Source organism: Protopterus annectens, chromosome 8.part0 (genome assembly GCF_019279795.1).
Source record: "Protopterus annectens isolate FY-2018-M chromosome 8.part0, PAN1.0, whole genome shotgun sequence".
Classification (NCBI taxonomy): Eukaryota; Metazoa; Chordata; order Ceratodontiformes; family Protopteridae; genus Protopterus; species Protopterus annectens.
The window spans coordinates 1686531674-1686543989 of NC_056741.1; the positions used below are offsets into that span (position 1 = coordinate 1686531674).

At 38.3% G+C, this 12316-nt stretch overlaps 1 protein-coding gene across 1 annotated transcript in view; it reads right to left on the reverse strand.

Moving 5' to 3' along the window:
- LOC122808532 overlaps nucleotides 1-12316 on the reverse strand; it is a 1295413-nt gene that overhangs the window by 242621 nt on the left and 1040476 nt on the right. Inside the window, exon 4 of the mRNA XM_044079486.1 lies at nucleotides 8408-8525. Coding sequence (XP_043935421.1) covers nucleotides 8408-8525 — 118 coding nt within the window. The remainder of the gene's footprint in view (nucleotides 1-8407; nucleotides 8526-12316) is intronic.

Genomic DNA, 12316 nt, shown 5'->3' on the forward strand with positions numbered 1-12316 from the left:
AGGTACTGCATATCATGCTGTGTGTCTGGAGAAGTTGAGTATATTTGAGATAGAGAGGTAGTTTGAGACAGTTTAAGGATTTAGTTGCAGTGCAGTGTTGGAAACTGACATTTGCTGCATCTCTATCCACTTTCTTATAACATAGTTCTAGTTTTGATATTAGGTTGACTTGTAGATTGGTTAAAATTGGAGAAGCATAAAGTAAGGAATGAAAGAGATACAAGCTAGCAAGTATAACTCTGGAGAAGTCGGTGACAAATTTCTTTGATATATGTAAAGCATTTGCTGTGCTTTGTTATTTTTTTATGGAATTTTGAAGGTGTAGGTCACATTTAAGTTGTCCATCAGTCACTACACCTAATAGTTTGGTATGGAAAATGACTTCTACAATGATACTATTTAATGATGAAAGTTATCTTTATTAGGTGTTAGCAACTAAGGAAGGAATAACAGTATTTTTTTTTGTTAGAGTTGAGAAACAGTTGATTGTCATTTAACCAATGTTCAATGGTGTTGAAGCATCTTGTGAAAAGATTGATAGGTGAGGGAGACGGATTTGCAAATGAGAATGGCATCATCTTTGTATTCTATCAGAGAAGCATGTAAGAAAATGTATGAAGATTGTTAATAAATGTATTACAAAGAAGGGAGCTTTGTGGGACCACAACGTTCACTGGGAAGAAAGGAAAGAAAGCAGAGAGCCATTTAACAGATTATCAATAATGAGATAGCTAGTTAGTAAACCATTTAAGAGTAGAGCTGGATAGACCTAAGCAGCCCTTTTTGATAGTAAATTTGGATGGGAAACAATATCAAAAGCTTCAGAAAGGTCAGGAAAGAGGGTAAAGACTAATTTATTATTATCCCCATCCTTAATGATGGTGTCTAGAAAGGATATAAGGGCAGTTATCATATTATGAGCTAGTCAAAATCCATGTTGGGTTAGGGTAAATAGATTTGTTTATAGATGCATTTTTCCACTATTTTTGGTGGGACACTAAGGCCATTGGACTAAGACTTATCTCCTTTATGTAGCGGTATGATATAATATTTTTTTCCATAATCAAGTAACATACAAGTTGTGAATTAGATGATTGACTGGAATAGAGATTGGGTATGAGGTTGTGGAGGAGAAGGCTATTTTCAGGTATTCTGAGGTGGAGCAAGGTTAGAGTTTGCTTAACAAATGTTTTATAGGATCATAGGAAGTGACTAGGCTATTGGCCTTGAGGCCTTTACAAGCCTAGTCAAGAATTTAGCCCATGTTCCAACAAGTCAGCACCCTATGCCACTTTCCAAGCAGGGACACAGGTGGAATCCCAAGGGAGTCTTTTCTGCTCCCATCCAGTTATCCAGGTTATGCTTAAAAAGGGTTAATGAGGTACTCTGCTTTATGTGGAGAGGGAGTCTATTCCACAAAAGGGGGAGTCTATGGAACACAAATCTGTCCTGTCAACAAGTCCTATTGATGTCACAGACCAGTTTGAGGTTGTGTGTGCGGGTTACTTGAGTGGAGCTTGATTTGCAAATATGCAACAGTCCCATCAGGGTGGAGTCTGAGATTGCTTTGTATGCCAGACAGAGGTAATTTCTGAGGAGTCTGTAGAAGACTGAGTAGAGGGACAGTGCTTTTAGCCTATCTGTATAAGGTAGATGTTTGAGGCCCTGGATTCTCTGGGTGAGGAACGTCTGTGGTTTTTCCAGCTGCTGCATGTGCTTTGTGAGGTACATGCCGAAAGGGGCATTGTACTCAATAATAGGTATTATAAGGGAAGAATACAGGGATGGTATACCCACCTTGTCCCTGGATGAGATACCCTTACTAATGATGTGGGCCATGTAGAAACCTTTCCTTACAACACAGGCAATATGGTGGTCAAAAGTCAGTTTGCTATCAACCTGAGTGCCCAAGTCCCTCGTGACTGATTGTGTGCTTAGGACCTTATTACCGATGTGATTATTTGTGGGGATGTCACTCTCCCCAAAAAGGATGATGATGCATTTATTGGCATTCAGTTTGAGGCCATGTTTCTGGCACCAGTCATTTGTTTGGGTGAGACCCTCTTGGAGGCTGTCCACATCACTAGGGGAATTGATGACAGCCTCCAGCTTGCAGTCATCTATAAACTTGGTCAGCCATAGACCACTAGATTTGTAAATAAATAATTGTAAATTATTTCCCTAAGATTAATAATGTCTGTTTTGAACCAGTACAAAGATTTGATTGTAATACTCAGGATGCAATTTATGTCTTACAATGTCCTTGCAAGTTATTTTATATTGCTGAAAGACAGGGAGCTTTCAAAGTTAGACTACAGGAACATGTTAGAAATATTAGAAATGTATACTTGGAAAGCCCTCTGGCAACTCATTTCAGGGATTTTCACAATAGTGATACTTCTCTGTTGAAAGGCTGTGTTTTAGAACAAGTTGGATTATTTATGTGGACAGGGTAGAAGTTTTAAAGAAAACTTGTTATATAAGGAGACTATATTTTAATATATAATACTTTGAGCTCTAAGGGGTTAAACAAAGATTGTAATTGGAAGTATGTTGTTTAATTGATGTAATAATGTGTTAATTGATAGATGTGATTATTTAAATGTGTCTTCTTGAACTGTTTTTTGTACTCCAGTGAAGGCATTTTGCTGATGCACTAGAGAGTGTGAAATAAATTTGCACTTTTGTTCTGCAGCTGTTGTCTTTATCTATGTTTTTTTTTTTTTGGTGGTTCCTGTGATAGCCCACTAGATTTATCCTGCACCTCTGAGAAGTATATCCCAAACAGCAGAGGCTCCAAGACCGATCCCTGGGATACACCGCTTGTTACGGATCTACTACTTGAGGTGGCTTCCCTATTTTAACTAGGTGGGTTCTATCAATGAGCCATTTTGTTACCCATCTAACAACATATGGATTGATGCCTAGTTGAGAGAGTTTATCTATTATACCTGAGTGGGGAATAGTATGGAAGGCTTTGGCCAGGTCAAGGTAGGTGGTGTGCACCATCTTTCCCTCATCTATGGCCTTGGTGACTGTCTCAAAAGAAGTCAACCAAATTTAACAGGCATGACCTCCTGGTGACAAAACCAAACTGTGTGGGATCAAGTGTGGGGGTTGCCAATGTCCTTGTTAATGAGGTCCATGATATTCTGTTGCATGGCCTTGCAGATCAGGCTAGTTAGGCTGATAGGTCTATAATTTCCTGGATCAGTGGATGCTCCACCTTTGTGCAAAAGGATGAATGTAGCTGTCCTCCACTCGGCTGGGATGAAGCCAGTACTCAGGATTTGGTTGAATAGGGTGCCCAATGGTGCTGGAAGTTCCTGCTTGAATTCATGTAGGATGCAGCCTGGGATGTTATTGGGTCCCATGGAGGCTGTATTTTTTGCCTTTGAGAGGGCAGTGATGACTTGCTCCCTAGATATAAGGGGAGGGGTCAGGTACTGGGGATGTCCTGTTTTACTGATGGGGATCAAAGAAGTGAAGTTTTCACTGAACCTGTCTGCCAGCAGGTTGCCTATATCTACAGCATTTGTGTATGTGGTGTCCTTGACCACCAGTTCTAAGCAGATCTGGGTGCTTCCCTTGAGATTGCAGACATATGTGAAGAAGGTCTTATGATTGTCTTTAGTAGATGTGGCCAGTTTGGACTTGAAGTTTGCTTTGGATGATTTCACTAGTGCTCTTATTTACTTGTATAGGCTAAGGATATATTGTTTCCCATTAGGCACCTGTTCCTTCTTGTTCCTGGTCAGAATTTTTTTTCCTTTTATTATAGAGTTTATTTATTGTAGATGTCCGCCAGACAGGTTTACTCTTCCTTGTGGAGGATGATTTCATCATGTCTAGTACTCCTGATTCCATGCAGCTATATAAATGCTCATACAGTACTTTTGTGTAGGTTTGGACATATGTGCCAGTTCCTATACAGGGGAGGGGGCTGTGAAGCTGTTTATAAGTTCCCTCAGGAGGTTGTAATCAGCTTTGGAGAAGTTTTTTTTTTTGTTTGACCCGAGCTGGGGGGGGGGGGGGTGTCAGGGGAAATGGTGACTTTGAAAGTGACTGCTTTGTGGTTGGATCTTACCAGGGATGATGACACTGTAGGGATGCTGTAGTGGTTACTCATGTTGGTTAACATCAAGTCCAAGATATTTTCATCTCTTGTGGGGCTGCCAATCAACTGGTCCAACACATTTGCATTGATGAAATCAAGGAATCTCTGGGCATTTGCGTTTTGGCATGAATATTCCAGTCTATGGTTGGATAGTTAATGTCATCCAGGATCAGGGTAAAAGGTTGAATCTTGATAGATTTGAAGAAGTCCAGATAGGTGGAGTGGGCATCTTGAGTCAAAGTTGGAGGCATATAGCTAGCTATGATTTGAATAGGGGTCCTGTCAATTGTTAATTGCACTTGGAGTGTTTCTTGTGCATGATACTGTTTGACCAGCCTAGAGGTATTTATGTCTTTTATATATATTGCAACTCCACCTCCTTTTGTTTTGTTACCCATGGTTTGGGGTCCGAATGACTGATAGGATGAGTAACCTGGTATGGCTCGGGTGCTCTCCACAGCTTTGAACCAGGTTTCTGTGACTGCATAAATGCCAGCTTCTTCTAGGGTTAAGAATGCTTACAATGAGTGCAGTTGCATATTTAGATGCCTAGCATTTAGCAGCATGACCTTTAATTTACGTTTTGATGAAATTTTCTTGTTGGTAGTTTTGACCTCATGGCATTGCCTAAAAAAAACACTATGGGGGAGGCAAGAGCCTGAAGTCCAAGGGACACAGATGCAGGTCATCTCTGGCAAAGCATTGTGGTTTGTCAGTCATGTCATCCCAGGCTGTCAGGTACTGGATCCCCTTGGAATGACACCAGAAACTAAGCCAATTGTTAAAGTCAATCATTTTCCATTTGTATTGAGGCATCATTCTGGGTGATATTTGAATGCTGCTTGAGGCTAGGAACATACCTGCCAGGGACACATATTCAGTGAGCTAGCTAGATCATGTCTCTCTTCATATAGTCCAGGGAGGTATGCCTCAAATCATTCATTCCAACATGGACTATGACAGAGTCATAACAGAACCTGTTGAGAGACTTGAGTGCATTGGTGATATTGCGCATTCTGGCATCCGACAAACAACTAACCATGACTTTCTCCTTATCCAGCATGGTGAGGGACATATCTGTGTATCTCACAATGGAGTCTGCTATGACTAATATGTCGAGTTTATGTTTAGGCCTTAGTGGCTGTGAGACACAGGTGTGTGGACTATGTGTGGTGTGTGGTGTGGTGGGTAGTGGAGTTCGCATGTGTTTATGCCTTGGAGGTCTCTTTTGTTTGGGTATGCTTTTGTTGAGGACCACTGCATATTTGGGGGTGTGTTGTGTAGGTCTGGGTTGTGTTTGAGGTGTGATGTTCATGTTGCCAACCTTCTCAGTGACAGATATACTTGTTTGTGGGGGAGAGAGCAATGACACTAGGTGCTTGATGTAATTGCATCTCTCACAAATTGTGTTGCTAGGTGGTAGTAGTAGGGGGTTATCCATGTACATGAGGCAGTCACTACACTGTCTCAGGATGTCCGTATCAACCAGACTGACAGGAGAATATGTAGGAAATTGTCCATCCATATTTGTCAGAAACTGAAAGAGCTAACAGGGTAAAGGGAGGAAGGTCTAAGAGTTGTACTACAAGATGATAACACAAGTGCTACTAAGGGAAAGATTTGTAGCTGGAATACCTGAAAAAGGGTTAAAAATCACACAGCTGAATGACCTGTTGCAGACCTGCATCTAGACGATGCTACTCAATTTTAAAGTTAAGAACACAGTAAAAAAACTTACAATGTAGCACAGATTAATCACTTATAGTCAAAAGAACAGAACTTGCAGTAAAAAATACAGTTAAACAGCAACAAAATGCAGTTAAACAGTAATGAATTGCAGTAGGTAGCAAAGAAATATAGTTAATCAGTAAATTGCTTTAAAACAGTGCACAATCAACCACAGTAACAGACATAACAAATAAAGCAGCAATTCAGTAGAATACTATCATAAATTTAATGAGGGTACCAACAAGCAGTAATACATATGGCAAACTAAATGCAGTTGAACTCCTAAGCACAAGCAGCAAAATGAAGTAGGAATAGGTACAGTTTTTTTTTTTTTTTTTTTTTTAAGTAGAAAGTATGGAGACAAAAGATAATATGATAATTCAAGGTTGGGACGCTAAAGGGGTGGGCCTTTACGAAGTTCTCACTATAAACAATAGAATGAGCTGATGTAATGTGACTGGGGGAGTGTCCAGTATCAACTTTACACTAGAGATGGGCAACTCAAAGTCACAAAGCTTTCAGACCACAACAGCAGCTGGTTGGGATCTAAAAAAAACAGTTGCATAGATGAATCAAATATGCAGTAAAACAGAAGTGCAGAAAACAGTTGAAATTAAGCACTTATCTTATTTTAGTATCACAGCAAAGTAATGACAGAAGGCCTATCTCACTGCAGTTCTGAACAGCTTGAACAAACAAGTACAAACTAGTTTAAATGGGCTATTAAAGGCAGAGAAACAGAAACTAGCCAAATTATCCAATCAAAATAACACAACATTGCAGGAATATTTCTAGCTAGATCAAGCCAGACTGATTCTCTCTCTCTCTCACAAAGAAACAGCTAGGTCTCTCTAGACAAAAGATTTCACTACAAGCTCCAAAGGTCACAAACAGTAACAGATATTCAGTTCTAACAGACTACAAAAAGGAGACTAGAAAACAGTTGCACAGATTAAACAGATATGCAGTAAAACAGAAGTGTAGAAAGTGCACTTATCTTATTCTAGTATCACAGCAGAGCAATGGCAGAATGCCTATCTCACTGCAGCTTATACAGGAGGTAGAAATGCACTGTAGGGAGAAAGTGGGGCTACTGGAGTTTGGATGCTGTACTAGGCTGGAGTTAGGTAGTAAGGGATTACTAGTAAGAGTAGCTAGAGAGTCTATGAAGTAGGATTTGAATTTGGTAGCAGTATCTAAGGAGGAAATTGTGCCAGGATGTAAGAATTTATTTACTGAATACCAGAAACATTTTAGGAATATATTTTAGATTAAGTAGAGAATGCAAATAATACTGTTTTTGCCAATACTGATTTTTGGCCAGATTTTGGAGATGTAACTGGAAGGCAAATGAAACATTGGGGACATGGCCACTTGAAGGATGCACTATGGTACACTGCACACATGGTAACCTGGTGGCTTTACACACAGTACACAATGGAAATATGGTTTCCTGGAGGATCTGCACATAGTGGGAATGTAATAACCTGGGGTAACCTGAAGAGCATACAAGCAGTGTGTTGCTGTAATAATCTGGAGGTAGCATTGCATAGTAAAGGTGTGATACCTTGGATGGAACATATCACAGTACAAATTGATGACCTGGAAAATGTGCACATCATGGAAATTCAGTAACGTGTTGGGACTTTACCACAATGGAAGCAAGGGAAGTTGTGTAGAACATGGAATGGTGCATATATGATAGCCTAAAGAGAGAGTGGCACAGTAACGATGTGGTAACTTGGAGATTGCAATTCTAGCTCCATTCTATGCACAAAGTAGATATATGGTAAACTAGATGTGGTATGCCAGATCATAGGTTCATAGGTGTGTACTAGGCTAATGGCCTTGGAGCCTTTACAAGCCTAGCCCATAGGATTAGCCTGGCATTGTGCCACCTGACCTTAGTTCCCAGTGTCTCTGTCGTGTTGAGCCGCTGGAGTGATCCCTGGGATGAATTTTCTATTTTCCATCCACTCATCAAAATTTTTCTTGAAGAGGGCCAGTGAGGTGGCTCACTTGATATGCATGGGAAGTCTATTACATACAGTGGGCAGTCTCTGGGTTATGAACCTGTCCCTCAGGCATGTTCTGTTGATTGTAGTAATAAGGTTGAGGTCTCTGGACTGTGTAGTGTGGAGGGATTGGGATTTCTTTAGATGAAGCATTTCTAACAGAGCTGGGTCAGACATGGCTTTGTAAGTCATGCAGAGATCGTCTCTAATAAGGTGATATGAGACAGAGAATAGCTGGTGTTTTCTGAGTCTTTCCATATAGGACACGTGTTTAATGCCTAGGATCCTCTTTATTTTCATGTTATTTTCATGATATGGAAACCTTGGGGACATGAACATATTGAACTTATGGTAACATGGGGCAGCATCCTAAGATGTGCTGACCTGGAGGGTGTGCACACAAGGTCACAAAAGGGTAAGATGGAAAAAGCTGAAGCTGTGTTGAAAACTTTTAGTCTTAAGTTAAAAGAAAAGTGGAGCAAAAGCATATCACATAATTTATAATTAAAAAATGCATTTTATCATTTGCCTATGTTAGCATACTTACTTGCCGCAGTTGTGCTTGCACTTACAAAATGTCATAAATGTATTTGTTGCAGACATGTAGTTGTCAACACTGACATTTTTTGTATTGTTCACATTTAGATCCCAGTTATCCAAGTCCCCTAAAGGAAATAAGATGGCTTTTAGAAGCATATAGATTAGATCTCCTTAGATCTGTTCTGTTAATAAAATTATGAATTTAAATTCTCTGTTGTAACGTCTAGTATAGTTGCTCTGTCACAGCAGTACTTCTGACAAAAAAGAGAAAGTTGCAGTTTACATGTGTTATGTCACCATAACAGACATTAAAAAAGGAAAATGAAATAAAGAACTAAAATGCTGCATTAAATATTTTCACAGCATTCAATCTATTCAGTCCTTAAGAATATAGTACTGGTACTCTAGCAGTAAGAGCTATGATGTCATATTTTTTAGCTTTAATCATTTTCAACACAAATCAATTTCTCAGCTGCTGAACAACTTGTGGTAGTTAAAATAACTAAATTCAAGGTACATGCCTAAAAGGGATTGTTGCATGGATACTGAAGTTTAGTATAAATGAGTAATGCATTTGCTGTTACATAACCTTTTCTTTTACAGTGACACTAACATTTTGCTCTACATGACTTTAGGCCTAGGTATTAATATGGGTACAGACAGGTATATTTTATTTTTACATGATATCTTCCTTCAGGATATGTTTGATTCTTGGCCACATTGTTATTTGATTCCAGACAAACCCACCTGACAGCATGTGAAGTTTGTCAAAACTTTCTGTAAGTGAGACAACAACTGAGCTTGTTCCTCTGTCACCATTGTTAGTCTGCTTGATTTGTACTGAGTATCATCCCATACTTTCTGACCTGAAGTACTGGAAATAGTCCATTTATAAAAAAAGTTATTTGCTAGTCACTTGTCATTCTTACCATCATACAGCACTGTCATTGGTTGCTGTATTTGTTGTGTCTACTGTTAAGACACAGCACAAACTATCATTGGCTCCTGTGTATGTTGTGTCTACTGTTAAGATGCAACATGCACTGTCATTGGCTGCTGTGTATGTTGCGTCCAGTGTTAAGATACAACATGCACTGTCATTGGCTGCTGTGTATGTTGTGTCTACTGTTAAGGCACAACACACTGTCATTGACTGCTGTGTATGTTGTGTCTACTGTTAACAGACAACACACACTGTTATCTGGCAGTTGAGTATGTTGTGCAAGTGGCATAGACTGATTTAGATGTAATATATCTGTGCTCTGTAAAGGAATACTGCATATCCCTTGTGTGGTCTGCAACATAAAGCAATATATATTATCTTCAGATTGGCTCACAATGGGTCTTATGTCCAAATAACTGAGTCTGTGTTTAAAATCAGACAACTATTGATGGAGATTTATAGGAATACTCACATGATAATATCTCCTTATTACAACAGCTTTATGCAGAATTCTTTGATTATTATTATTATTATTGTTGGCTCTTAAATACCTTTCTCTGATCCTGGAAATGCATGTATCTACCAATGTTTTGTGTGCACAAGACCAACATGGACTAAACCACAGCAAGTTCAGTAGTGAAATAAGATTCCACATTATTGAATGTCACTAAATAGTCCAAAATTTTAATGGATCCTCCATCAAACAAACATATTACCAATTGAATAGTCATCAATGGCATTGTAGCCTCAAGATACAAAATATACAGTCAAACTGGTATTGTTTTTATAAGGAAACTGGAGTTCAATACCAGCAACACTAAGGTGTTAGAATTTCATAGTAGCAATCCCTACTACCCATACTCATTAGACAATGTTATTGTAAGCTGTGAAGAAAATTGTATTTTTTATTTTATTTACAATCGTTCCCTGGATTATTCCCACTAAGCCAATGGCTTTTTTAGAGAGGAGACCAGAGCTGGCAATCGTTCTAATTATGTAAGCATTATTTAAAACAAAAAGACACAGTAAGATAAACTACATATGTTGAGACAGATAGACTATGAAGTATAGAGATGAAACTGTAGAATCACCATTTAGAAAACACCTATTTATACAAATATCTTAAGGGATATACACTTAATGTATAATGCAACAGTCACATTTAAATAGTTACATACACTTTTTTTTAACCATACAGACAATGAAACAATTGGTTGATTATATAACTAGCTAGCCAGTGTACCTGCAACAAGTACATGTGGCCTCCTCTAGAAGACATTTTCTCAGTTATTTTTGAAGATATCAAAGTATATCTTATATTTCTATTTTTTATGGAAGATAATTCAATGTAGCTGTTGTAACTTTGTGAAAATCACATTTCTGTATAGATGATTTAAAATGAGGTCTCAGTCTTTGTAAGATGGTCCCCTAACAGAAAGAGTTGAATGCAGGGGAAGGGAGGGAACAACTTTCTTTGTGTCTCTGATTGTGAAAGGTGGTTGTTAGCTGTCTCTGAGTATATGAGGTAGGGCACTAACAGAAAGACTGGACCTCTAGGGAGGCCAGTAATTGTGATCATATTTCTTCCTGTACACAAGTGTGTGAGATGGTCCTCCTAAAAGAAAAAGGGGATCCCCTGGTGAAGGCAGGGAACAAGTATTATCAATTTGAAAATAACTACTAAGTGTCATCATAGGGCTGTTCTGCATATATAGCTACTGGAAGGTCTTAACTCACTCAAGCCTTTTCTGTATACTTCCAGTTCACATCATAGCTCCTTATGGAATCCAGGCACTTTTTTTGGGGCTAGCTTCTTTAACCAAGTGGCTTATCAGCTAATAACAAGCAGCATTAGAAAGTGCAAAAAGGTATTAACAACATGACAGTAAGATTGTTAATCTAGGATGTCCTGCAGAACAGAAAGCAATCAGTTAATCACTTATTCATATTTTTATATTTATGTACAAATTTTCATAGCTGAGAGTCCTACCTGTTATTGAGGAGTATGGTGTGAAATACCATAGTGGGAGACAGGAAAAGTCATTGTCAATGTCCATTTATATCACATTATACCTGAGACATTACTAGCTGTTTGTAATTATGAAAATAAACAACATTTTCATACATACTTAATATTTTAAAAACGAAGTGACTTAAATTGTTACAAGACTTAGATGTTTTTTTCTTGAAAACTGCCTTCAATATTTTCATTGCACATTGCACACCTTTACAGATATTCAGTGTTATTTATATTGATAATTATACAATTAACCATACATTTTCACATTTCTGTAAATATCTCAATAAACATGCACTCATACAGGCATTTCTGTTTGCCATCTGAAATGTTATATTTAGTTAACAAAATATTCTAACAATATCTGTTTAGGTAGTATAGTTTCCAAAATATGACCATTTGTTTGTGAAAGTTTAACAAAAATTACAATTTAGGGGTTGCATGCATTATACTATGTTATAGTATTTATGAAAAGATTATGAATCCACAGACTATTATCACTGTAAATAATAACCCCCAGATTCAATAAAGTCTGTGTAGGCTCCATGTAGAGCCTACATGGAATCTCTCCATGTATACAACCATGGTTCTCCCTCAGCAGCACACCATACATATTAATTATCGTGCATGCCAAAGGGAGGTCACAGAAACACAGATATTGAATACGTGTAAGACTGACGGCACACCCATATACCTTTCAGCCTGTTAACCTTAACTGAAAGGTCTTCAGGATATTGTAATTCAGTAAATTGGATTTTTATTTATTTTATGTTTATGTGCTTGTTTGCATTCTGCAGCACATCATTTAGCTTTGCTTAGCCATGCATCAGACATCCGCTAGACATCTAAACATATAAGCCGTATGCATTCAGTTTTAATTTTTTTTACTTTTTTGTGCATGTTTGCATGACATGCAGCGTTATTTAGCTATGCTTAGTGCAACAAACTCATGAAGT